The sequence below is a fragment of the Eublepharis macularius genome, chromosome 1, assembly GCF_028583425.1.
Source record: "Eublepharis macularius isolate TG4126 chromosome 1, MPM_Emac_v1.0, whole genome shotgun sequence".
NCBI lineage: Eukaryota > Metazoa > Chordata > Lepidosauria > Squamata > Eublepharidae > Eublepharis > Eublepharis macularius.
The window spans coordinates 201,866,534-201,893,434 of NC_072790.1; the positions used below are offsets into that span (position 1 = coordinate 201,866,534).

At 40.1% G+C, this 26,901-nt stretch overlaps 1 protein-coding gene across 1 annotated transcript in view; it reads left to right on the forward strand.

The window, feature by feature from the left end:
• Window positions 1-26,901, forward strand: part of TTC7A (tetratricopeptide repeat domain 7A) — a 243,016-nt gene that overhangs the window by 14,350 nt on the left and 201,765 nt on the right. Inside the window, exons 2-6 of the mRNA XM_054984113.1 lie at window positions 5,612-5,775; window positions 7,552-7,720; window positions 14,143-14,273; window positions 15,816-15,937; window positions 26,591-26,669. Coding sequence (XP_054840088.1) covers window positions 5,612-5,775; window positions 7,552-7,720; window positions 14,143-14,273; window positions 15,816-15,937; window positions 26,591-26,669 — 665 coding nt within the window. The remainder of the gene's footprint in view (window positions 1-5,611; window positions 5,776-7,551; window positions 7,721-14,142; window positions 14,274-15,815; window positions 15,938-26,590; window positions 26,670-26,901) is intronic.

Below are 26,901 nucleotides of genomic sequence, written 5' to 3' on the forward strand. Positions count from 1 at the left end.
CAGATGACTGAGGTGTTGGCTGAGTACCTGGGGAAGGAGGAGGAGGAAGTTGTGGCTATCCTAGATGTGGCATACCGTGTGAATTCGAGAATAGCAACCCAGAGGAAACTACCAAGAGATGTGATTGTGCAGTTTACAACACGAAATATGAAAGAGAGGATTGTGACAAAACAGTTTCAAGATCCATTGGAGATTGATGGCAAGACGATTATTATAATGAAGGAACTGCCCAGATCAGTGTTACTGGACCGGAAAAAATATAAAGTGCTAATTCAGATTTTGAAGGACATGAAAATCAGGTACAGATGGGAGTTACCGGAAGGAGTGTCCTTTGAGTTTGGAGGGGCCAAAAAACGCATCAGATCTGAGCGAGAGATGGAGCGATTTATTAAGGACAATGAAAAAGACTTACCAACAAGATCATGAGTATGGAGTGTAAAGTATTATCTTGGAATGTAAATGGACTAAACTCACCGAATAAGAGGAAAAATACTTTTCACTGGCTACTAAAACAAAAATGTGACATTGTTTGTTTGCAAGAGACCCATATCAGAAAGCAGGATGTAAAATATTTAAAATCTGGAAAATTGGGCAAAGAATATGTAGCGGCCTCCAACAAGAAAAAAAGAGGAGTGGTGTTGTACATAAAAGAGGAGCTACAGCCAAAATTTGTTATGAGAGATGTGGAAGCTAGATTTGTAGCAGTGGAATGTATTTGGAATTTAAAGAGAGTGTTGGTAGTCGGACTTTATGCACCTAACGGTGCAAAAGAAAGCTTCTTTGAGGATTTAAGGAAGCATTTAGACGATCTTGTATACGACCAGATAATTCTTGCTGGAGACTTCAATGGAGTGACAGACTTGGAACTAGACAAAAAGACTACAACGGCACAAAAGAAAAGAGGACTATTACCAAAGCTTTTTTTTGAGTTGATTCAACAAGAGACTCTTGAAGATGTATGGAGGAGAGAATATCCTAAAAGCAGACAGTTTACTTTTTATTCTGCAAGGCATTCTACATTATCAAGAATTGATATGATCTGGGCCTCAAAAGACTTAGCATTATGGACTAAGGAGGTAGAAATAATGCCTATGGTAGGCTCAGATCACAACCCAATTATGTGGAAATTTGGAAAAAAGAGAAAAAGGAAAGCATGGAGAATAAATGAGGACTTGTTACAGGAAAGAGAGAATATGGAAATACTGAGAAGAGAGACAAAGGTTTTTATACAATACAACGTGAATAAAGAAGTACCAACCAATAAAGTTTGGGATGCTTACAAGGCGGTTGTGAGGGGCATACTAATGGACTTAAATGGTAGAGCAAGAAAGAAGAAAGAGGAGAAAAGACAAGAGATTGAGGAGAAAATAAAAGCCAAAGAAATACAGCTAAAAAAGAGACCAGGGAAAAAGAAGGTATACCAGGAAATTAAAATACTCCAAGAACAGCTAACAGCAATGAGCAATAAAGAATTGGAGTGGAATCTCAAAAGACTGAATCAAAAAGCGTTTGAGGGTGCTAATAAACCTGGGAAGTACCTGGCATGGCAATTGAAGAAGAAAAGGGAAAAGAAGATAATAAATAAAATTTGCGAAGATAACAAAACGTATTTGGAGCAGGCTACCATTAGTAGAGCCTTTTATAAATTTTACGCTAAGCTGTATAATAAAAAAGAAGTAAACAAAGAATCAATAGCGTCATATTTGGAGAAAACCAAACTTCCAGAAATCTCGGAAGCTTGGAGAAATAAGTTGAATAGTGAAGTAACTGACGAGGAAATAAGTAAGGCAATACAATCTGCAAATCTAGGAAAGGCGCCAGGGCCAGATGGACTTACGGCTAAATTCTATAAGACAATGGCTAATGAACTGGCACCATTCCTAAAAGAGGTGATGAATGGGGTTTTAAGGGATCAAAGGATTCCAGAAACTTGGAGTGAAGCGAATATATCATTGATCCCAAAAGAGGGCCAAGACCTGACTAATGTGAAAAATTATAGACCTATATCGCTACTCAACAATGACTATAAAATTTTTGCGAAGATATTGGCGGAGAGATTGAAGGGGTGGCTCTCGGAAGTCATAGAGGAGGAACAAGCAGGCTTTTTGCCAGACAGACAAATAAGAGACAACTTAAGGACAGTGATCAATGCTATTGAATATTATGACAAGCGTTGTGACAAAGAGGTTGGTTTCTTCTTTGTTGACGCTGAAAAAGCGTTTGACAATTTAAACTGGGACTTTATGTTTGCCACTATGGAAAAGATACAATTGGGAGAAAGATTCATCAGAGCAATTAAGGAAATTTATAGAGACCAGACTGCAGCAATTGTGGTGAATGATGAATTGACCAAGAAATTGACGATAAGTAAAGGAACAAGACAAGGTTGCCCGTTATCTCCATTGTTGTTCATTTTAGTATTGGAGATTCTGATGATACAAATACGTCAAGATGATGAAATTCGTGGAATAAAAATAAAGGACTATTCATACAAGGTCAGAGCATTTGCGGATGACATAATGTTAATTGTAGAGGACCCATTGGAGAACATGCCAAGAGTGATAGATAAGATCAAGGAGTTTGGAGACTTGGCAGGTTTCTTCATTAACAAAAAGAAGTCAAAGATATTATGCAAAAATATGACTAAGCAGAAACAACAATTGTTAATGGAAACAACGGATTGTGAAGTAACAAGTAAAGTGAAATATTTGGGAGTCGAATTAACTGCAAAGAACATAGATCTATTCAAAAACAATTATGAAAAACTATGGACTCAGATAGAGAGAGACTTGATTAAATGGAATAGATTGAATTTGTCATGGTTGGGCAGGATTGCAGCAGTTAAGATGAATGTGTTACCAAGAGTAATGTTTTTGCTACAGACAATACCAATCATCAGAGACTCCAAACAATTTGAAAAATGGCAGAGGAAAATATCAGATTTTGTTTGGGCAGGCAAGAAGCCTCGAGTGAAAGTGAAAGTTTTACAAGATGCAAAGGAAAGAGGCGGAATGCAACTGCCCAATCTGAGACTTTATTATGATGCAATCTGCCTAGTTTGGTTGAAAGAATGGATGACATTAAAGAACAAGAAACTATTAGCCCTAGAGGGATATAAAAAAATATTTGGATGGCACGCATATTTATGGCATGACAAAGTAAAGGTCAACTCGATGTTCCTGCATCACTTTGTTCGGAGAAGTCTATACATAATCTGGAAGAAGTACAGAATTTATCTACAAGAAGGAACCCCTTTGTGGGTGGTTCCATATGAGGTGATAGACCCGAGAGCTGTTGATAATGAACAACAATGTTTAACGTATAAAGAAATAACTAAAACTGAAGCATCCAAACTTAGAATAAAGACACAAGAGGAACTATCACCTAACTACGATTGGTTCCAGTATAGACAGATCAGAGACTTATATAATTCGGACTCTGTAAAGGGAGGTATACGAATAGAGAATTCGGAACTAGAGCAGACCCTTCTTAAAGAAGATAAGAAAAGAATATCCAAGGTATACCAAGTACTGTTGAAGTGGTATACCGAGGATGAGATAGTTAAAACACAAATGGTGAAATGGGCTATAAACTTTAATAAAGAAATAACAATGGAGGCATGGGAATACTTGTGGAAAACTACAATGAAGACAACGACATGTATTAATATCAAAGAGAACATTTATAAAATGATCTATCGTTGGTACATGACACCAAAGAAGATTGCGCTAGGGAATTTGAATACTTCTAATAAATGCTGGAAATGTAAGAAGCATGAGGGCTCCCTCTATCATATGTGGTGGTCGTGTGAGGTAGCCAGGCAGTACTGGGGTGAAATAATAAGAGAAATGAGTGAAATTTTACAATTTCAAATTAATAAGAACCCAGAACTCCTGCTACTGAACTTGGGAATGGAGGGAATTCCAGCCCAACACAGGACGTTGATATTTTATATGACAGCAGCAGCTAGACTTTTGTATGCGCAAAAATGGAAAGTACAAGAAGTGCCAACTATTGAAGATTGGACTTACAAATTGCTGTATATGGCTGAAATGGACAAGATGACAAGAAAATTGAGAGATCTGGACTCAGGGCAGTTCAACACAGACTGGGAGAAGCTGAAACAATACCTGGAGAAGAAATGGGAGGTGGGAGGAAAACTGTGGCAGTTTGAGAACTACTGAAGTATTGAAGTAGAGGGGGGAGACTTTACCGGGGGGAGAAGAGATAAATGTGAATTAATAAGCAGTCAGATTAATAGATTGACATATATATAGATATATATAGGTTAACAAACAGAACATAGAGAAAATAATTAATTATAAGGACTAAATATAAGGAGCGATTAACTAACAATATTTTCTTTTTTTTCTGACAAGTTTTGTACCAAACTGAATGTCTGAAGATATAGATGGGTCAAATTGATTGACTACGTGAGGAGAGATATATAGAACTATTATAAAAAGATAGAATGAGTAATATATATAGAGAATAAGTCAAATTGTTTGATATAAACGAATGTATGATCTATATGGTTTATGATATATAGAAATACCTGAAATTGAAAAATTGGGATAAATTGTTTATCTAAGATGGAAACAAAGGCTTACAGTTTGGGCATATAATGTTAAAAATAGTTAAGGATGTACTGCTTAGAATAATGGAGAATATATATTTGTTTTAGATAGAGGAAGCTAATAAAAGTAAGGGAAAGGGGACAAAGGGTTGGAAAGCTGTTGGAAGTCAACAAAAAGGGGGGGGGAAAGGGAGGGGGTTAGAGATGAAAAAATTGGGGAAAATTGAATGTAAATGTGGAAATAATGGATTCTAACCCAATAAAAATTTTTCAAAAAAAAAAAGAAATGTTAAATGGCTTCTATTCATTACTTCTATGAACTCTCTTGTTAAATTATATTAATTCATATGGGTCTTTTTATAAACAGATCTTTTAGTATCATTATCTGAATTTTAATTGTGCATATTGTTAGAACTGTATAACATATTATATATTTGTTGTATATATACACGGTATCTCCCTTTGCAGATACTTTGCATTTTTCAGTTTCTTGACATTCTATACTTTGGTATTATAATTTGTCTATTAGTTTGCTTGTAAGTTATCACAACAACCCTCGAGTGGGCATGGGCCAGGAGAGGGAAATGAATTTTAAAAGAAGTAAAAAAAAATGTCATCTATGATGTTCATAAATTGCCAGGCAAATTATGTCAGTTATCTGATGCTAAAATATTATTTTTTCCAGTACAGTTATCTGCACAGAACAAGTTCTCCTCATATTGCAAACTATAGGGAAAATCAGCATTATTAACAATGACAAAAATGACCTGGTATATACAACATTGGCCAATGGGAGACATTCTTTGGAGATGGGAGAAGTTCTTTAGAAAGCAAAACATTACTTAAAAAAATCAGTAGCATTGTGTAAGCCTGGTTGCTTCCTAAGCTGCTCAGATTGCACTCAGTGCTAGAACTTTCTTATGTAAGGGAATGTTTATACAATGGCCAAGGTTCTGTGTTTATCTCTGTGGCCTGCTATATATGGGAACAAGCCACAGTGGGACTTCTTTTTATTCTTTTCCCTCTGTCTTGCAGAAGACTATGAGAATCTACTAGTAGCAGAGGCACTTCTGGAGCTATGCTTGAAAGAGAACCTTGCCAAAATAAAGGACGCCATTCCATTAATGGAAAAGAATGAGCCAAAAATGAGTGATGCCAAAAAGTATTTGACTGGCATTCTAAACCGAGGGAAGTTACTGGTAAGCATGCTCAGTAGACATAAAACATGATCCATTTACAATGCTGCTAAACGATGTACAATTAAAAGGATCTGATATAAAATTAGAACATTTTAATTACATCTGCCTCTTCTGCATCAGTCCTGTGTTTCTTTAAAGGCTCCAGTAAATATGCCATTTGTTTTCTCTCTGCTGTGCTTTTTTGTTCAGGAAAAAGTCCTTCATCAGGATTTAATAAATATGTAGCATGATTTTATAAATCTGCTTTAGCTTCAGTGAGGGAAACAGAGGGGCGCATGACTCTGCATTTAAAGTAGGATCCTCTGCTATGGGCAAAGGAGTCTGGCAATGGACTTATCGTCAGCCACACACACACCCTTCCCCTCCTGTTAGCTTACTGCCGGGGAATTCCCACATGGGATTTTTGAGCACTCCTGTATTAGTTCCCATCCGCTATCCCTGCAGACCTAGGCAGGCTGATGAGAAATTACTAGGTTCCATGGACAGCAAATTACATACAGAGGAATTTTGCACAAAACCAGCCTTGTAAATAAATCTACAAGTATTGCTGCCTACCTGATTGTACAGTTTCTGATTATAGTTTCTCTAGTTAAAAGGAAAACAATTCTTGTAAGTGTGTTATTTCTAATCACATGGAACCTATTTTTATGTGCTACAAGACAAGAGGCCATTTTCTCCATTCTCCAGCATATCTGTGTTCTGGGCAATGGTGCCTTCAGCATCTTTACTTTGACACAGATGAACCAAACTAAGTATTTGTGAAAGAGCCAGCCATGTTCTGAGGCTGTTTTAAATGTCATCCAGGTTACAAGCAATGCACTTCTCCCCCAAATAAGCATTCAGCATAGCCACTGGCACATTTTTGTTCATACCAAATGTGCAAACGAGGGCTACATTTACTTGGATCAGAGTTCAGAGGCATACTAATGCTTCATTCATAAGAAGTTGTGCATCTAGTAAGCATTTAACAAGACAGTGGAGCTACAGAATGCTTAAATGCATAAGTGTTTTGCAATTGGCCAACATCTCATTAAAACTGAGGCTCTGACAAAGCTGGTGCAAGCTTACACCTCAGAGCCCCTTGAGTGATACAGAAAAGTGGGCTTTGTTAATCTCCTGCTCCCACCCTTCTCTTTCTTTTCTGTGGAGACAGATGAGATGTCAAGAAATCATGAAGCCCATCTTTAAACTTTAAAATCTGACTAAAATTTGGCTGAAACAGCTTAATTATTTTGTTCTGTTTATTTTTAATAACCACATTTTGGAATTGGAATGAATTCAAAATAGCAAGTACATACATAGAACTTTATCCCGCTTCTGCAGTTTACTGTTATCAGAATCTGGAGGGTTTGGTTTTAGAACATGTAGGATTTGTAAGGTGCATTTTTCTGGACATTGCCTACAGCAAAGACCTCCAATAAACACTGTAGTAGGACTTGGATTATGGAAATGCAAATGCAAACAAAAAATAAGGCAACAAATAGTGTCTGTGGCATAACATGCCATAATGAAGAAAGGGGGTTACTAAGGTAGAGAACATTGTGCTAAAAAGGAAAAGTTGTATAGAATCCAACTTAGTAACTTCAGATGAGAATTGTGGTCTCTCTGTGTGTGTTTCAAATGAATGGAGAAGTCTGGGTTTATCGCAGCTCAGTGTATACATAAAAAGCTCATAAGGGGTCTGGTTTGAGGTGCTTGATTTTAATTAATCATCACAACATAATTTGTTTTAAAGCAATGTTGCCTTATTATTGAAAATACCCTTTACTTTTCCAGCCAAAAGATATGACAGAAGCAATGCTGATCCTAGCCAAGCTCCATTATGTTGAGGGCTCTTACAGGGATGCCATCAGCATGTACGCTAAAACTGGTCTTGAAGACATCTCGGTCATGAAGAAGCCCTTGTATCTGCTGCGGATGCTAACAGAAGCTTTTGTTATCAAAGGTAATGAATGGGGTGCAGGTATTGGCTGGGGTTACTTCTGTGTCTCAAGGTGCAGTGGTAATGTGCAAAATCAACTCAAACTAATCCTACGTGCTGTCCTCTCTGAAGTTCAAGGGAGTTTTAACATGGATTTGAATGGAAGCTGTCTTCGGGTTAAGCACGACTGAAAATTCTACTAACACTTACTTGCGTGTGCATGTACTGAGTCTTGGTCCATATGTTGTACAAATGGTTTATTACAAGAGGTTTGAAAACACTGGTGCAGATGAGAGAATTTGATGTGGGAGATGCAGAGACAACAGAAATTTTGCCAGCTTTAAGTCCTATTGAAATCAATGTACAGGTTAATTTCAAAGGAACCTTAGTACAGGTCACTTTCTGTGGATTGAGACCATAGACTCCCATCAGTAAGGCATGCTTTTGAAACTTTAAGCTAAAATAATAAGGGTGAGTATTTTGAAGAGGGGAAGAAAAAAACAGCTGTTAGATAAGAAAATAAATATTGATATTAGGTGGCCTTGAATGTTACATTGTTAGAATTTGACAGCTGCTTCGTAAGTTGTATTTGGACTTTGGAACGAATTTCCAATTATGTGATATAATTTTATGTTTATGAAGAATGACCATTTTAAAATTATTATTTTTGTCTTCATAATACATCCAAGGTGTGACTAGGAAATGATCAGGCAAAATTCCTGATGTAATCCATTAATATTAATGCCTATTATTATTAGAATTAAAATATACTATTTCAATAATATGTACAACAGCCCTGTAAATCAAACCATATTACAGGTTGAGGCTGAGGAAAGGAGAACATTGTTTTGATTAAGGCCACCTATTGATTTCATCATTGAGGTAAATTTGATCAAGGGCCTTTCTGGCCACACAGCTCTATTACCTGTTAGTGCCATTCATATATAATGCTAGATATATGTGTTTTGCACTTAGGAATGAATCCTTGGGGAAAATATAATGTAGGAAGTGATCCTGAGAATGAGCTATATTCTAGTATCATCCTCTCTTCGTGGCTGTTGCAGGGTCTGTCCTTGCATGTAACTATACATATGGATGGAAATCCTATACTTAAGCATTCTGCTCATTCTGTTCTTGAAAACCTCCAAGGAAGGAAATTCCACCAACTCCCTAGGGCAGCTTATTCTCTTGCTGAAGTGTTGTTATGGAGAGGACATTCTACCTAATATTTAACCTAAATTTAGCATCCTGTAATTTTAACCATTACCTCGTATCATACCCTCATTGGATACAGTTGGACAATTGCTGCCCTTCCCTTCCTTTGGATATCCTTTATAAATATTTGAAGCAGTCTGTATAACACTTATTTTCTCTAGGCCACATGTAATGAACCTCGTCAGCTGTCTTCCATATGATTTGTAATTGGATGAATCTTTTCTGGCTTGTAGAAAAAAAAACACTGGTTACAATAGATGATGCCTTCAGATAGAATGGAATAAGAATGGTACTAATGCTTCCTGAATGTTTAAAAGGATGTTTCTTTCATGCAACCTAAAATGACATGCATCTTTTTGTCATGTTATCCCATTGTTGGCTGACTGCTATAGACTCTAATCTTTCTCAGAAGAGTTTAGCTGGTTGCTTGAAGCATCTGATTCTTCTTCCCTTTGCATAATACTTCCTTGCTTCCACTTTAGACATCTTGGTGAAAAATACTCTCTCCAATGTATACAAGAGGGTATGGGTCATGGGCATGCAGGGGATTTGTTTAGCTTCTTTTCTGGAGAAGAAAATTTTAAAAGCCTTTTGTGATCTTCATTTTCTGTTTGCTTTCAATGCTTTTTAGAGACATTGCTAAAATATTGCTATCTATCTACTGCTTTTCTACTCCTTTTCAGCATGCCCACCAGCTTATTAGGTGAATGAGAGCTCTTTGATGATCAGATACCTTCAACTGGTATGTAAAGATCAAAAGCTGTAATCTACAAATATCACTAGCACTAAACTATTAGTGTATTAGAAATACACCATTAGTGACTTTGTTGTGTTTTCATCGCAAACCACCACAGCTTTGTGCTTTTGATGTGCTCCATTTTCTTGCTCTGCTGGCTTCCAAGGTGTTTCCTCTTTTGGGATCTGGTAGGTAGATGTGGTTACTGCATGCCTCTATAGCTGTGGTTGCAAGTTTCTTTTATAGAGTTCTGTCCTAAGCAGAGTTACACTCTTCTAAGCCTGCTCACTTAGAAGGGCATAGCACTGCTTAGGATGGCACTGTTAATCTCTTAACTCTGTATTTGGTCTAATGTGAGGACCACACACTAGTAGAATTAGGTGTGGTCCTCACAGCATCCCAGTCCGTTCCCAACATTGCTGCTGGATTTTTAAGAGAAATGTACAACTAATTTTGTATGTGCATGCTCTTGTATGTACTTGCATATTTGCTCCATTGTACTGAAATAAGAGGGCAGCCCTTCAGCTTAGTGTCTAGTAAAGATCCAAAGCAAGAGTTGATCCAGCTCAGGTTGGCAGCAGACATCAGTGCTGGAAGTGATAGGACAGGGTCATTGTTTCATACCTGTTTCTTTTATGGCTTCTGATCAAGGAGGCTTTGCTGTTTTTGAAGCTCTTTTTAAAAAAACTATAAAACCTATGGATGCAATAGAGTGCACACTGCTGGCAGTAATGTATATTTCTTGCATATTGTCTTCAGCTCTCTGGAGAAAAAAAATGTTGTCTGTCTCCAGTCTTACTTGAATTCTCCCAAATGGAATTTGTCTGATGGAGGGATTTGTTCAGCCCTTGTAAAATTGCTTGTTTGGTTTGAATGTTCACATGTTCTGCTTTTTATGTTATTATTTAAAAATATACTGTTGTATTGTCCCCCCATTGTTTACAACTTGTGTCAGAAAGCAGGGCCAGTCTCAGATTTTGGGAGGGGGTCAGGCATACAGGGCTCATGGAGTAAGACAGCCCAAGTGGGCAGGAGGGGTGCTTGCAGGTAGGGTGAAGGGCAGCTGTGGGCCCTGGTCACATCTCTGGGCCTTGACAGCTGCCCCACCTCAGAGTATGCTGGTGGCACCCTTGTTGGAGGGGCACATTCTCTTAGTGGTTAAGAGTACAGGGCTGCCTAGTCTAGCTTTCCTCCTTAGGAACAAAGATGTAGACAGACTTTACATGTTATAAGTATACGTAGTTTATTTATCCTGTGGTATAGAAAGATGAAGTAAATATTAGATATTTTTACAGACATATAACTCACAATATCTTAGCTATTTGCTTTCTTAGCTATTTGCTGAATGGGTCATAAAATATGTAACAATAATCTTTTGGCCAATAAGTCATAAAATGTGTAACAATATTTTTTTAGCTGGGAGAACTTTGCAAATGAAGCAAGTGCAATGACTCCAGATTCCTAGCTTCTGGATTCCTGGATTTCTGCCAGACAGCTGGTTTTCAATTGCTTATATAAAGTAAGCTGCAGGTTATGCCCAACTAAGGTCAACTCAGCCACAGGTGAACTTTGTACTATCAGATGGAAGGCTGATATTAAACAAAGCCTGACATTTGTGGGGCCCATTGCACCATCTACACCACCATTCAGACTTTGCAGAGAATGCCCAGGGAAGTCAGTATGAAAGACCCGAACACGTGAAACTACCTGATAAGTCCAGATAGCTCAGCTGACTCTCCTCTGTATGGCAGAAGCTCCCTAAGGTTTCAGGAAGCATCTTTCTCAGCTCTGCTATTGTTGATCCTTTTGCTTAGAGATCCAGGGACTGAATTTGGGCTCTTCAGCATGCACGCAGAACTGTATTGGTGAGCTATGACCTCTTCCCTAAATTCTCAGTTTGCAGTCTCTGTCTCTCTCCAGTTGCCACTGAGGGCGTTTTGCCCAAAGGTCCCTAAAATTCTGGAGTCACCCCACCACACTTTCCCCACTGCTTGGAGTTCCGGGGGCTTGCTTAGGGCTCTGCTGCAACAGTTCTCCAGAGCAGGAGGATGTAGTATCCCCTAGTGCCTACACTGGGAGTGTACCCAGTAGACACTAGATTAAACAATGGTCTGGGCCCTGATGAATAAGCTTTGTATGCATATTAGCATAATTTTTTTGTCCTCACTGGACTGAGCCTGGCTTAATAACTCTTGCACTTGTTCAGGAGAAGAATTTGTTCTGTGCATTAGCCTAATGTTCTCTTTAATACTGGGTCAATCAGTATTAGTCAGGACTAGGGTTGCCAGTCCCTGGCTGGTGGGAGAAAAAGTGGGGGAACATGCCTCCTGGGACGTGCTCCTGGGTAGCGCGTTGTGCTCCTGCATGCCTCAGTAGGCCGGTTTTGGCCCGAAATGGGCCCAATTTGGCCCACTGTGGAGGGCAGAAGCACTCCAGAGCCTGTTGTGCCACCCCACCAGTGCTCCTTGGCTCCACAGTGGCCCGATTCGGGCGGAATTGGGCCCATTTCGGGCTGAATTGGGCCGCTGCAGCGCACAGGAGCACTCCAAGGCCCATTGTGCTGCCCCGGCAGCACTCCTGCACTCTGCAGTGGCCTGATTTAGCCTGAATCGAGCCTGATTCGGCCCACTGCAGAGCATAGGAGCGCTCTCCAGGGCATCATATGGCCTGCACAATGACATAACTTCCTGGAAGTGTTGTCATTGCATAGCTCAGGAACGCATGCGTGAGGATGACCCAAAGGTGAGTGTCAGCTCTCCCACCCGGAGGGTAAGAGGATCTGGCAACTCTGGTCAGGACTGATATCTGTGGGTTTCTTGGATTAGCTTTGGTTGGCTGCTCTGATTAGACCCTAGGGAGCTGACCAAAGTAGCAAACAAGCAGCACAAAAAATAGCTGATCTCTAGGGAGAGAGACAGGTGCTTGAGGCTGCTGTAGCAGGCTCAGTTCCTCAAACTACCCTTGGTGCAGCAGCAATAAATGAAAGAGCTTTTCTTTCCTGGCACCTCCTCTGTATGTTCTGTGTTTATATCCACATTAAGCTGGCATGATGGAAGAAGAAGGGTGTGTGTGAGTGTGTGTAGTGGGGAGAGTGAAGGAAACTCAAGTGGTTGGGAAACTGAAAGAGCTGGTAAAAGGCAAAAGAGGAATTGGAAGGGGTGATGATTGCACTGTTGCATACAGAAGTGTGGTGTTGGGTACAGGTGGAAGAAGAAGAAAGTGATGTGAGAGTGGCCTTCTTTATTTTTTAATAGATTCAGAGGAGTTAGCCATGTTAGTCTGTAGTAGCAAAATAGTCAAGAGTCCAGTAGCACCTTTAAGACTTACCAACTTTACTGTATCATAAGCTTTCAAGAACAACATGCATCTGACGAAGAGAACTGTGATTCTTGAAAGCTTATGCTACAGTAAAGTTGGTTAATCTTAAAGGTGCTACTGGACTCTTTATTCTTTTTTAATAACATCAACATTCTGCAACCCATATTATATACAAGGAATATGCAAAATTTCTGCATGGTTGACTTACTTTTTACAAAATGAAAGTGGGAATTCAGAGAACCTGCAGTGTTAGGTCATTATAATGTTATGAAATTGATGGTTTTAAAAAATGGTCCCATGGGGAGGGGGCTTAAGCATGTGCTAAAAATAAAAAAAGGGAATGGGTGCTGTGACTCCACCAATTATGTCACTGATGATAACAGCACCTTTCCTGGAAAATCCTTATTATTTAGTGAGGAAGAAATAAGCCAACTCAACAACTGTTAAAAGGCATAGGCAGGGCAGACGTGCGGAAGAACTGTACCAAAACCAATTCCAGTGCTTGTGAATTGACTGCTAAGAAAATTAGGAATAATCTGAGTGTGCAGAAAAGCCCTAGGATAAATTATGCTTGTTTGCATGGTGTTGTAATATAATGGCACCAGTACACAGCCCATTTGGTAAAACAGTATGTGCAAAAAGACAAATTTCTGTCCCAAAGAGGTGGCAACTTAAAAAGTTTTGTATTTGGCTGCTTTCCACAATTTTTTGCCCTGCTAATCTTGGAGAACATTTCAGGGTACTGAAGTCTCACTGCCTTACCACTAGATATCCAGCTTAGATTCCCCTCTAACTCCAGAGATGACTCTAGATGTTCTCCTTATGCTTTAAAGCCTATTTTCCTAGGTTTAAGAACTAGAAACTCACTTTTCTATTGAAGAAACAGTATGCTGTGTGACCACAGAAGCAGAATTCATACAAAAGCCTCTCCAATGATATTCATCAGTGGGTTGAAGGAATACACTTTAGCCAAAGGTTCAGGAATAGGGGAAAGGGAAGGATGAAGGGATAGAAAGGCCCTGTGTAGCAGCCTGGGCAGCTCTTGTATGTTTGTATACACCCGTCCCTCACTCACACGTCATATAGGAAAAGCGAATGGAAGTAATATAATGTTATACATTAAGAAGGACCCAGTCTTTAGTTTGACTTTAATATGCTGCTGTTGCTCTTTTTATAGGATTGTCCCTGGAACACTCCCCCAATTCTGTCGCTTCCCGGACACGACTGTCAGAAAGGGAGGAGGAGGTCATGGCTTGTTTTGAAAAGGCATGTGTGATCGCTCAAGTGTACTTACAAGAACTTGAGAAGGTAAATGGAAACTTTCTTGAAATGCCCTTTTGCATTTTCTGAATCTTGGGGGGCAGAAACACTGCAAAGTTCCTGAAAATGTGGGCCTGTAGTTAATATTATAACAATGCAGCCACATCTGCACAGCAAGGAGTCTCCATTTTGTATCCATGGCTACTGCAACTGCAGAGGTGTTCGCTAGATTGCCAGCACAAGGCTGGCAATCAGCGGGAGTCTCACCAATGGGCAGGACCTTCCTCGCCAGCAATGTATTGATGTTGCCCGACATGATGACATCACTTCCAGTGTGACTGGAAGTGAAGTCATTGCATCACCGGCAAATACCCTCTGATGGCATGACAGCAAGAATGGAAGCCCTGAGGACTCGATGAAAGGAAAATGGTGCTGATGTGGGCAGGACCTTCAAAATGCACACCTTCCCATCCAAACAGCATGCTAACTTTTTAGGACTGTGTTCTTTCCAAAAATATAATTTTAAAGCTAGTTTGGGAAAACATGATGAAGATGGGGAAAACATGGAAAGAGTTCTCCAGATCTGAAGCTGACGACGAGCACAACCTCTGTGCGGATGCACCCATATTCATGTTTCATTATTGGACTCTATATGTATTATTTAGCAAAATCCTTCAAAACGCATGGTCTTTCAAGGGCCCTGTGAGGTAGGTTAGGCTAAGAGATGACACCCCTCACCTTTATGGCTGAGCATAGATTTGAACAAAACACTCCTAGTGTGAATTTACATGTTCCTATTTTTGAAAACATTTCAGTATTTTCTGTTTTGGGGGTTACTGGATTTAGGGATTTTAGGCAAAGTATAAAAACTGAATTTGGCAAGTCTTACCCATATTGTATCAGTGCCTTAGAATTAAATCTGAATTCATTCTAAGGCAATCAATATAATTACGTTCCTTAAAAAGTATCCTTCTGTAACTGAATTTCAGAACCCAAAATATTCAGCGTTTCCAAAACAAAATGTGCCTTTTAAAAATCATACCACACTCCATTTGCCTCATTTTGTAACTGTCTAAAGTTTCTCTTCAGCTGTACTTTATGCATATTCAAATTGGCATATATTGGAAATAAAGAGGGCTTATAAACATGTGACTTTGTCATATAACCTGCCAGAATGTGCTGTGCAGAGCAGGGCACTGCCCACCAGCCATGTAATTGTAGCCAGCTAGATGCTTGACAATCTTCCTGGTTTTTGCAGTCGTAGGCAGGCAGCAAAATAGGATGTTGTTGAGACTCTGGTGGGCCATTATATTTTTCTTGGTAGGTCGCAGATTGTGCTGGGCTGTGGTATAGCTTGTAGCCAAAAGTGTGAGAAATGTTTCTGATAAATGCCAACATGGCTCCTATGAAGAAAGCAGAAAAATGGTCAAGGGAACAAAATAATATGGACAGTTCAACATAATTTTCTATTTCTCTCTTGTTTTGTTCATTTCCCAGCTACTAGGAGAAAAAATTAGATACAATTTTAGCAAAATTGCTGTTACTATTCATCTATAGCAATAATGCCTCATTTCCTTCCACAACTGCTAGAGTTTCAACAACACACATTCAAGAGCCATCAAAGGTAGCCATTCATCATCTTTGGACTTTGAACTTCCTTACTTCGTGGAAGCAGCCCTGCAGAGCTCATATGTGGCTCACTTGAAAAGGGGGTAGGTAGATACAACTCATTGAAAATTCCAAATGATTGATGTGGGGTTATATAACAGGCTTACAAAACTGACTTATGGTCTGCTGTGCAAAAGCAAGCGGTAGATAGAACCAGGCTTGTGAACCTTGAATCACATGTTTATCTAAAACTGCCCATTTGCTTATTGATTTTACAGTCTAGATCCAATTGCAGTCACTTGGGAGGTTGGGGAGGCTTTTATATTATGCAAGCATAAACAGTATTATGATTACTTTATTTTAATACATTATTATTTTAATAATAATATAGCATCATCAGCATACATAGTGTTTTGCAGCTAGGCACAAAGGGCCATCCCTTGAGGAGGGTAGAATAAAAAGATTCTATCTATCTTTAAAATGTACTTTTATGATCTATTGATTTCTGTTGGAGACTTAAGCATGTGTTTTACTCTGTTCTGGTGAAATCGGTGGCACAAGTTATTAGCTTTGGTTGGATTATACCCTACATTTTAATGTGTGTGAGGAGGGATAACAATCCATTTAATTTGGAAAAGGGGTGTGTGTCAGGGATGTTTGCTAGCACCTCTTTTGTTCAACTTATACTTAAATGATGCAGCATCAATTTTTGATGACTGCTGCCATCCACTAAAATTAGCTGAAATTGGTGTACCTATTCTGCTTTATGCAAATGATGCTGTGATTCTGTCTTGAAATCGGGTTGGACTGCAAAGGGCCCTGCAATCTTTTTCCAGCTATTGCTCTTAAGAAAGCTTGGTGATGAACTATCTGAAATCTAAGTTCTTAGTTTTCACTGACACTAAGAAATGGAACCTGTCTCAATGGTCAATCAACAGGTCAAATATTGAACAAGTCAAGATCTTCTCCTATTTGGGATCTGTTTTCAGCAGATCTTTCCTGGATTCCCCAATTTAGAACAGCGCTTAATAAAGCAAAACCATGCACTAATGCTATATATAGGTTTTTCCACAGTAGGGAAGGGAAGTATATTCCTGGAGTGATGCAAGCTTTTAATCTGAAAGTGGCCCCCATTATTCTTTATGGCTCAGCTATTTGGATTAAAGCTGATAATATTGACCAATCTTTATCTCAATTTCTTAGGAAAATATTGAATTCCCCTGTTGTGTGTCTAACGTTGTATTGTGGGCAGAATTTGAACAGCTATCCCTGGGAGCAAAAGCTATATGCCTTTAAACTGAGATTAAAACTTCTCTATGCTGAAGATGGTTTGTTTGATGGGCTAAATCAGGATATATACAAATTGACTTGGATTAAAGCCCTGGATGAGAAGATGATGATTGTTGGAATGTCGATTGATGATATTTTTGAGATGGGCAAATCCAAAGCATTTTTCTCTGATTAAAAACTGTGTCCTAGAAATTGACCATAGCAGCTTGATTTCAAGAGCCTGCAGAGTTTGTTCACCCCTATCTTTTGGTCTGTCTTTTTCAAAATCAATATCCATCTTATCGTCCCATGGTACTGTTTGCAAGATTGAATATTATACCCACAATGGTTTTACAGGGAGATGCCCTATTGTGACAGAATTTTCCCTTGTGGCTTTAATAGGGTTGGTACATCCTTTCGTGCCCTGCTTGAATGTAGGGTCTTTGAAAATATAAGGGATTATTATATTAAGCCTTTTATTAACCAACTACCCCCTTATATTCCAGAAACTCTGGCTTTTTTGCTTAGCGATAAGGATCCTAAATTTACCTTAGCAATTGCAAAATATGTCTCAGTCCTTTTAGCCCTTGCATCCAAAAATATAAGGAATAAGTATTTTCTGCTACTCAAGATTTATGAATCAATAAGCATTTAAGGAAATAAAAGGAAAGGAAAGGGGGGATAACATTGGGAGAGAATGGGAGAGAGTCATGGTAAGAATGGGTGAATGTAATGAATGCAATTTTACATACTTCAGCTGTGGTTTTAGTTGTGGTTAAGGAGTAAGGAATGAAACCAAAAGTTTAATGGAAACAGTGGGTTCCAAGAAGATACTTGAGGGAAAAAAGAGAGAGGTGGAAGTATTTTAGGCAGGATTTTTGCAAGAGAGCATAGTTGGCATTGGCGAAGGTAGTGGGCAACCTTTGGGTGATGGAGTGAAAGTCACAGAAAGGGAGGGGCATTTTTTTGGTATTAGGGAGTGCTTATTGAATTGACATGGGTTTCTTCCATTTCTTAAGTCTTTGAAAAAGGCCATCAAAACAACTCTCTTCTGTTTCATGACACAACTGGCCTATCTGCCACATAACGAACTCATCAGGATAACACGTAGCTGCAGGGCTTTTTTTCAGGGGGAACGTGGGGGAACAGAGTTCCGGCACCTCTTGAAAATACTCAATAATAGTGCTTGAAAATAATATGATTTCAAAGAATCCTGTGTGTTTCTTCCTCATTTCCCTCTTGAGAGTTCTGCTACCCCTTTTCCCAGCAAAAACCCCGTGTAGCTGTATCCTTTGCGTGCATACTCAGAATAAGGTCCTATTGTATTCGATTAATCTTCTTAAGCATAAATTAATCCTTAGCAGAAATGTCATCTGGAATTAGAAGAAACATGATTCTTCTCTCAGTTGTACCAATGTAAATTTGACTTGAGATTTTGAATTTGGTTTTCAATACAAAAGGCAGCATGTAAGAAATAGGGTTCGTTGAACTTTTTCTTTATCTGCCACAAGGGGGCAGAAGTAGAACTCTTAATAACCTTATACCTAAAATTGTTATATGGGGGATGGGTTCTTCAGCATGTTCATCAGAAAGGAAATTTTTCTATTCATAACTCTTTTGTGCCCCAAGAGAACCCAACAGTAATATCTTGGAGCCTAATGCAAACTTGTACCAGGTGCCCCACCAACCATACGTGATCCCATTTCTCTGTGGCAACCCCTGAACTAGAACCACCCCATCTAGCTTTTCATAAGGGGTGCAAAACATTCCCACCTGGCATTTGGGTAACTGTAGCGCTTCTGTTTTGTCAATATTAGCTTTTAGACCAACGTTGGCATCTTTACCTTTTATTGACATTTGTATTGATTTTCTGTTGAATGCGTTATGAATGTTACATTTGCTTTGGGGATTGCAATTGAATACTTTTTAAAATAAATAAAATTTATATATCTTGTGAGTCATGAGAGAAAAAAATGATGTGTAAAATGATACAGACAGTATCATGTTATTGGGCTTTCAGCCTGGACCCTATGGTGTGGTAAAATGTATCTCTCCCACTCACGTGGTTGGGTCAGTATATTAAGAGTAGAATATTTAAAGTTGGTGTTCTGCTAACAAAAGAATGTGTTGGAGACCATGATGTAATTTCCAGGTGATTTACAAAAATAGAGTGGGATCTCATATTTTCATTCTAACTAAGGCTGGATTCAGATGTATACTGAAAGGAGGCTTCCTGCACCATAAACCCTCTCTAGTTAATACATAGATGTTGGTAGCATACAAGTTAATCTAATGTTTTAAGAGCGAAGGAAGCAAGATCTGGGGTGGGGAGGACCAAACTCTCAGGAGGTTCCAAGGCCTGAGCTTTAAACATTTTAAGATTAAGGTTCCAAAAAGTAGCGTACTTTAAGAGTATTTGTCATAGTTACTTTTTCATATCTTATACTGACCAGTGTTACAGTTGCCCCACCCCCACATCTGTTAAAAGGATACTACCTGTCATACAAGGTTGTTGTAACAATTGGTAAAATAATGAATATGACATGCTATGATCTCTTTACTGTATGTGTCTCTTATATAATTGATTGTTTATTTAGATATATGTATCCTGCTTTTCTCCCCAATGGGGACCCAAAATAGCTTACAACAACAGCATTCACCCTACTCATTAAATCCTTATCAAAGGCAAATATTGATACACTTCCAACCTTCTTTTTATGGCCTAATTCCAAGATACCACACTGAGCAAACAAACAGCTACATTCCTTTGCTCTCAGGAAAGAATGGTGACTCTGTATTTTTCTTCCCTTCATTTTTCAATCCCATTTAAAAGCATGTGTCTGAAACAGAGTTGTAGTACATATATGAGCATATAAAGCTGCCTTATACTCAGACCCATACTCTGGCCCATCCAGCTCAGCACTTCATACTCTAAGTGGCAGCTGCTCTTCAGGGTTTCAGGCAGAGGCGTGTCTTTCCCAACTCTACCTTTTAATCTAGAGAGGCCTGAGGTGAACCTGGGGACTCTTCTTGCAAATATGTGCTCTGCCACTGAGCCTTAGAGCAGAACCACAAGTGACAAAAGGCACAGATTGGACACTTGTCTGCTTCCCTCAAGTTTTGATGGGAAATGTAGGCATCCTGGTCTCGCAGCTTCGCTCTCTGACTGCTGTCCAATGGACTTTTCAACTGTCACTTGTCCAACATTCCGCCAAGCTGCCTACATTTCCCATCAAAACTTGAGGGAAGCTGACAAGTGTCCAATCTGTGCCTTTTGTCACTTGTGGTTCTGCTCTTAGACTCCGACTAACATACAGCAGCACCTTATATCAAGTCAGACTATTGGTCCATCTAACTCAGTATTGTCATCTCTGACTAGCAGCAGTTCTCCAAAGTAATTCCTAACTGGCAAAGAAAGATCCTTCTCTACATTATGTACCCAAGATCCTTCAAAATGAGATGCCAGGGATTCAGTCATGGAATCTAGGCCATCTAGTCCAATCTCCTGCTTGGTGAAGGAAATTCAAAGCTAGATCATTCTCAACAGGTGGCTGACTAGTCTCTGCTTTAAGACATCCAGTGAAGAAGAACCTGTCCCTACCCCCAGGTAGCATTCCATTGTCAAATCACTGTTACCATTAGGAAGTTTGTACTAATGTGCAACTGAAATCTTCTCTCCTGTAACTAAAGTCTGTTAGATCCACTAAAGCAGCAGATTACAAGTTTTTGTTGTCTCTGTGCGGCAGACATTTAGGTATTTGATCTTGTCACACGCACACCATTCAGTCTTCTCTTCTCCAGGTTAAAACATATCCAGTTCCTTCAACTTTTGTAAGAATTGTTTTCTAACTTCCCTGACCATCTTTGTTGCCATCCTCTGAACCTGAAACCTTCTGTGGGCAAACAGTATGTTCTGCTACTCAGCCCCGGCTCCAGCCAAATACTATGCCTGCTGACTGAATGTGACAGAGATGAGGTTTTTATTTGGGAACAGCTCATCTTCTTAGCCATTATACTACAACTAAACAGGCATCATTCTTTTTATTTAAGAAACAGAACTGTCATCTACCCCATAGACAGCACCACAAATAGGTAAAAAAATTAAAATGTGAACCCCCTAAAGCTACCAACATAAAAGGATTTGGACACATTGCATGGCATGGTATTTCTCCTGGGATCCTCTTGCCACAAACCCACATCCAACTCAGGCTTAGGCTGACCTTCCCCTACCCTGAGGTAAAACTTCTCCTCTTTAAGCCTATGAAGCTGTATACTGGGCTGGGAAGCCTCTGGTAGCGTGGTTGATGTTAAGCTTCAACTTTCCTTCTTGTCCCACCCTTAAGAAATATTAAAAATGGTTACCCAGCCAAGTCTTAGTAGGGGACAGATCAGGGGTTTGCGCTTCCCTTTAGCAGAAACTGGCACACAAGGCTTGGGGAGGTTCAAAATGTAACTGAAGGTTTATTTACAGAGTGTTAAAATCAAAAGGCAGGTAGGCAGATGTTTGAACTTAAGTAACAGAAAGGTTTTTATACAGCAACTTCACTGGTGTGAGGCACAAATCACTTGGTTTAACACTAGGTTGCTGGCTTCTTTCAGAGGTTGATACTGCTTCACTAATGTTTCCCTTTTAAAGCACAGACACAGCACGACTGCCCCCCCTCTCCAGACTTAAGGGTGCTCCACTGAGACAAACCCTTACAGATACTGGGCAGTTATGAGCTATAACCCTGTTCCTGGCACTGAAGGGGAGACTCCTTTCTACCCACTTCCTTGGCCCACTATAATTCCCAGATCTCTCAAGTCTAAGCAGGCATTAGTGCTGGTTTTTCCCACTTTAGTCCGAGGACTATCAGTGCTTCACAAACATTATTTCCTTTCACAGAGGATTCTCTGGCTGACCCCCTCTGGTCAAAAGCCAGGCTCCAACTCCCTTTCACTCTCTTGTTTACTCTCCAGCTCCAACTGACAGCTTCCCCAACATTCCATCCCCAACTGCCATTTCAGGCTAGCCACATGAGGGGGCGGGGGCGGGGGCGGGGGTGGGGGCGGGGGCGGGGAACATGTCAATCATTCTCTTACTGTCTGGAAATCTCAGCATCTGAAGCTGAGTCGGTCACACCTCTCTATTCAAGGATCAAGATCATTGCAGATCATGTCTGGAACTTTCCACCAAATGACTTGGAAAAGATGGTCACATTCTCCTTTCAACAGGATTTTATGTATATTATAATCTGTCTTGAAAAGCTAAAGCGCTTGGCACTTTTAGTTTGGAAAAACAACAACCAAGGGAGGCTAATAAAATTTTCCATGGTGTAGAGAAGCAGAGAATTTTTTCCTCCATCACCCATAATATTAGATCACTCAATGGAATGAGTGGTAAAGAGATTCAGAACAGAGAGAAGAAAGTTCTTCCGATAATGTATAATTCATTTATGGAATTCACTTCCCCACGATGTAGTGATGGTAGCTACTGTGAACTAATTTAAAGGTGGGGTTAGAAAAATTCATGGAGGGTAGATTAATCAACAGCAATTAGATGGGGTAGCTAAATGAAAGCTCCAACTTCAGAGGCAGTATGCTAGGGATGTCTTGTGGAAATGATAAAAACATGCAACTGACTCTAAGTTATGTATATGCAGTGAACAGAAACTTCCCAGTATGCTTCTTAATACCAACTGCTGAGTGATAAACAGCAGAGAAGTCTGTTGTATCCAAGGCCTTTTTGTGGGATTCTCAGAAGCATCTGGACGGTCATTGAGGGAAACAGGAGCTGATCCAAATAGATCTTTTTTATTTATTTATGTTTATGTTATGTACAGACTGCCTTTCTCACTGAGACCCAAGGCAGATTATACAGACTAAAATAAAAAACAAGCATGCGCGTGTGTGCGCGCACACACACACATGGCCCTACTCTGGTGAGCAAAAGTGTCATGATGGCACATAGGGGAAGAGGCAATCTCTTGCAGATATGAAGGAAGTAGGTCATGAAGGGCTTTGTATTTGAAAGTTAATACCTTGAATTGAGCCTGCTAACTGATGGAATGTCTGCAGAATGGGAGTAATAAGCATGCTCCACCTAGCTTGTGGTAATAACTGAACTGCGATGTTCTGCACCAACTGGAGTCTCTGAGTTGACTTTGTAGTCTAGTCTTGATGGATCCAGGTGGCTAGATCAGCGATGTCAAGGTTGAAAGCCATCTTTTTTGCAGTTTCATTAACGTTTTTCTCTAACAAGTGTTGGACTCAGTATAATCCCTAGGCTTTTAATAGAGTCAGCAAGGGTCAGCTGAACCCCATCAAAAGTGGAAAGCTTGGTATCCTTCAAGATCTCTGCCTCTCAAACCAGAATCATTTCCATCTTGTCTGGGTTCAGTTACAGACATTGAACCACAGCAGTCAGCCAGTGGTCAAGACCTCTACTGTATCACCAAGGATTTGAGGGGTGGGGAGAGAGAGAGCGAGAGCGAGAGAGAGAGCTAGGTGTTAAAAGAATATTAACAACATCCAGTTCCAAAACTATGATTGATTAAAAGCTTTACATAGAGGTTGAATAACATGGGGTTGTACCCTGTGGAACCCCACAAGACAACTCCTACACTGAAGATAGTTGGTCTCCAGAGGCAACCCTTTGAGTTTAGTCCAGGAAGAACTATTGAAACCAATCCAAAGCACAGCCTCTGATGCCTACTTTTGCTTCTATATGCCTCAACAGGATGGTATAATCTACTGTATCTTAAGATGCAGATAGATCTAGTAGAAAAAGTGAATAAGCATGGCTTACATTCATTCATTCTACAGTCAAATGGAGGTCATCAGCTTATGCCACCAGGGCTGTCTCTGTCCCATAGCCTGGCCTGAAATCAGACTGAAAACTTCCAGATCACATTAATTATTCAAGAAGACCTGGAGTTGGTCCACTACTCTTCTCTCAATCACTTTTCCCAGGAAGAGCAGATTAGATGCTAGGGTGATTGGTCACATCATTTTTCTGCAGAGATTTCCCCCCCCCCCCAGTAGTGGATGGGCAACAGCCTCTTTGAGTGGCTGGAGAAGATGTCATGAGTTAATGACTGACTTACGATGGATATGATGAGCTCCTTAATGTATATGATTTTAGTAGCCAGGATTGGCAAGGGTCCAGTGCACAAGTGGTGGCCTTCTTAGATCCCAGGGCTCTGTCAATGTTCATTGTAGTAACAGGGCCAGCATGGTCCATAAGTAGACCAGTTGAAGTATTAGGCATTTATTCTGCCTGGCCTATATTATAGGTGGCTTCCAGATCAGAGCATATTTGTGCTATTTTATCAGCAGAAAAAAACCCTTACGAAGATATCACAGCTCATTGTCTGTTCCTGAGAAGGTAAATGCTCAGGTTAGGAGTCAGCAGATGTCAAGATACTTTAAACAATTGGAATGGTTGTGAGGTAGCAGATAAATAACTTTTTTTTAATGCTGTCACTGCCACTTCTTCCAGGAGGCTCTATAGCTCACTCTCTTGGATTCAGTATGAATTTTCTGCTAGCATTTTTCGAGGTATCTTCCCTCCTCCTTAGATCACTGAGCTCTGTGGTAAACCACAAGGCTCACTTCTGCCCAAAGGGTAGGAAAGGTTGACACGGAGTGCTCTTGTCAATAGTTTCAAGCTCCCATCATGGCCTCAGCAGAGCTGTGTTTGGAATCCTAAAATTCCCAGAGCATTTTGGAATCTAGAAGGTTCCGTGTGCCTCCATTGGTGGACCGTTTTAACTGGGACCTCCCTTTTTGAACAGTATTGGTGCCATATTCACCCTTGACTTGAGTATATAGTGGTCAGATCATAGTTCAGGCTGAATTTCAAACCCCGAAACAAATCCTCCCCTTGAAGGCTCTTTGATGTGTTGGGCCCATCACAATTTACGAGGAGCCCAGGGCAGCCAGAGAAGCTGTAAAATCCTGTGCCAGCCCTGATGAGGAGTGCTCAGGATGAATGTTGAAGTTATCTAGAACAATCAGTCTGGTTGTCTCCAGCACCACATACAAGAGCAGCTCTGTCAGCTCAGAGAGGGAGCTCACTGGGGTGCTAGGTGGCTGATAAACAAGCAGAATGTTCAATCTGTTCTTGCTTCCCCAGCATAAAGAGCCACTCCTGATTAGATGGGGAGGTGGCCAAGTGCACTGGACCCATCCATGTTAGCAAATTAGCTGCATATGGGCACAGTACCTGTATACATACATAGGTAGTGATTGGCAACAGTTATTCCTGATCATTCCTGATCACAAGGATAGAGCCTTACATGTGTACAGGGTGGTCTTATCCACGAGGCATTAGGCTGTATATTATTTGTGCACATTTTAATATATGGTTCCTTTTTAAAAATAAATAAAATACTTCAGCATATTTAGGTCACTTTTCTCGCCAGAAGGGCCTAAAGTCACTTACAAAAAAGAAAAACAAGTTCAAAATGACAAAAATTGTCAAAGAAGATAAAAATAAATCTGTTCTAGTCCAGATCTGCAAGGCAACTACTGCAGGTCCCAGGCTCTGAGCCACAGACTAAGAGCCATGGAGTGATCCCCTTGGCTCTTTCCTGAGTGCCAGTTTGGTGTAGTGGTTAAGAGCACAGGACTCTACTCTGGAGAACCGGGTTTGATTCCTCACTCCTCCTCTTGGAGCCAGCTGGGTGACCTTGGGTCAGTCACAGCCTTTAGCTCTCTCAGCCCCACCCACCTCACAGGGTGTTTTGTTGTGGGGATAATAATGGCATAGTTTGTAAACCACTCTGAGTCGGTGTTAAGTCATCCTGAAGGGCGGTATATAAATTTAATGTTATTATTATTAATGTTATTTTTGTGCTCAAGGGATAGCACCTCTGGCCCCAGGCCTCAACCTGCAGAAAGAGTAGAAAACAGAAGTCCACCAAGATAAACCTCAGCTGCCACTAGCTTCTGCCAGCAGGATCTTCCTCACTTCCCCACCTTATTTGAAGTAGCTGCTCACACCTCTTGTACACATGTACATGTGGTAAAGAGTTGCCTTTGGCCATGGATCCCTGGCATCTGTACAATGCATTTACTTCAAATGAAACAGATGTGAGAAGCTGCTTCAGATGTATCAGTCTATGCTATTTGCCCATGGTGAAAAATGCAAAGGCACTTAAGAGAGAAACGACGCAGTCATTTGAGGAAGCAGTGTCTATTTAAAAATAGGATCAGTGGAAAACTTCCAAATGTCCCCTGTGTTCATCAGAGATCTTCTCATAGGACACCATCTGGAGTAAAGCTCCTGAGAATCTATCTTTCAAAGGTCTCATTGACTTGCTTCATTGTCATTAGCCCAACTTGAGAGCATCATTAGCATTCACCCAATTGAGCATGATTAGGTATTTTATATGTTGGATATTTTCTTTCTCCTTCCTTCTTTCCTTCCTGCCTCCCCTCCTTATTCAGAGTTCTCCATCAAATCAATTTTGCCTTTACATATCTTGCCTTTGCCTTTCCCTTAGCAACATCGTGAAAGGAATGAGAGACCTCCGAGATTTATTAAGGACCACGGAAACAAAAGCTACTCAGAGCTTCAGAATGGTAAGATTGATTGATTGGTAGATGTCATAGCCCTGCTTTGAAATGGGAAGAAAATAATTTTTGTTTTTTGGCATGTGTGTGTCCTTTTAAAAAATCCTTGCCATGCAGTTTGAGTATGGCCTTATTTGTCTTGGGGGGTGGGGATGGGAATCTGTCTTGTAGGTCTGTATTAGCTAACTGACTAAAAAGGAAACAAATGGAATTTAATGCAGACAAACACCAGATGGACAGG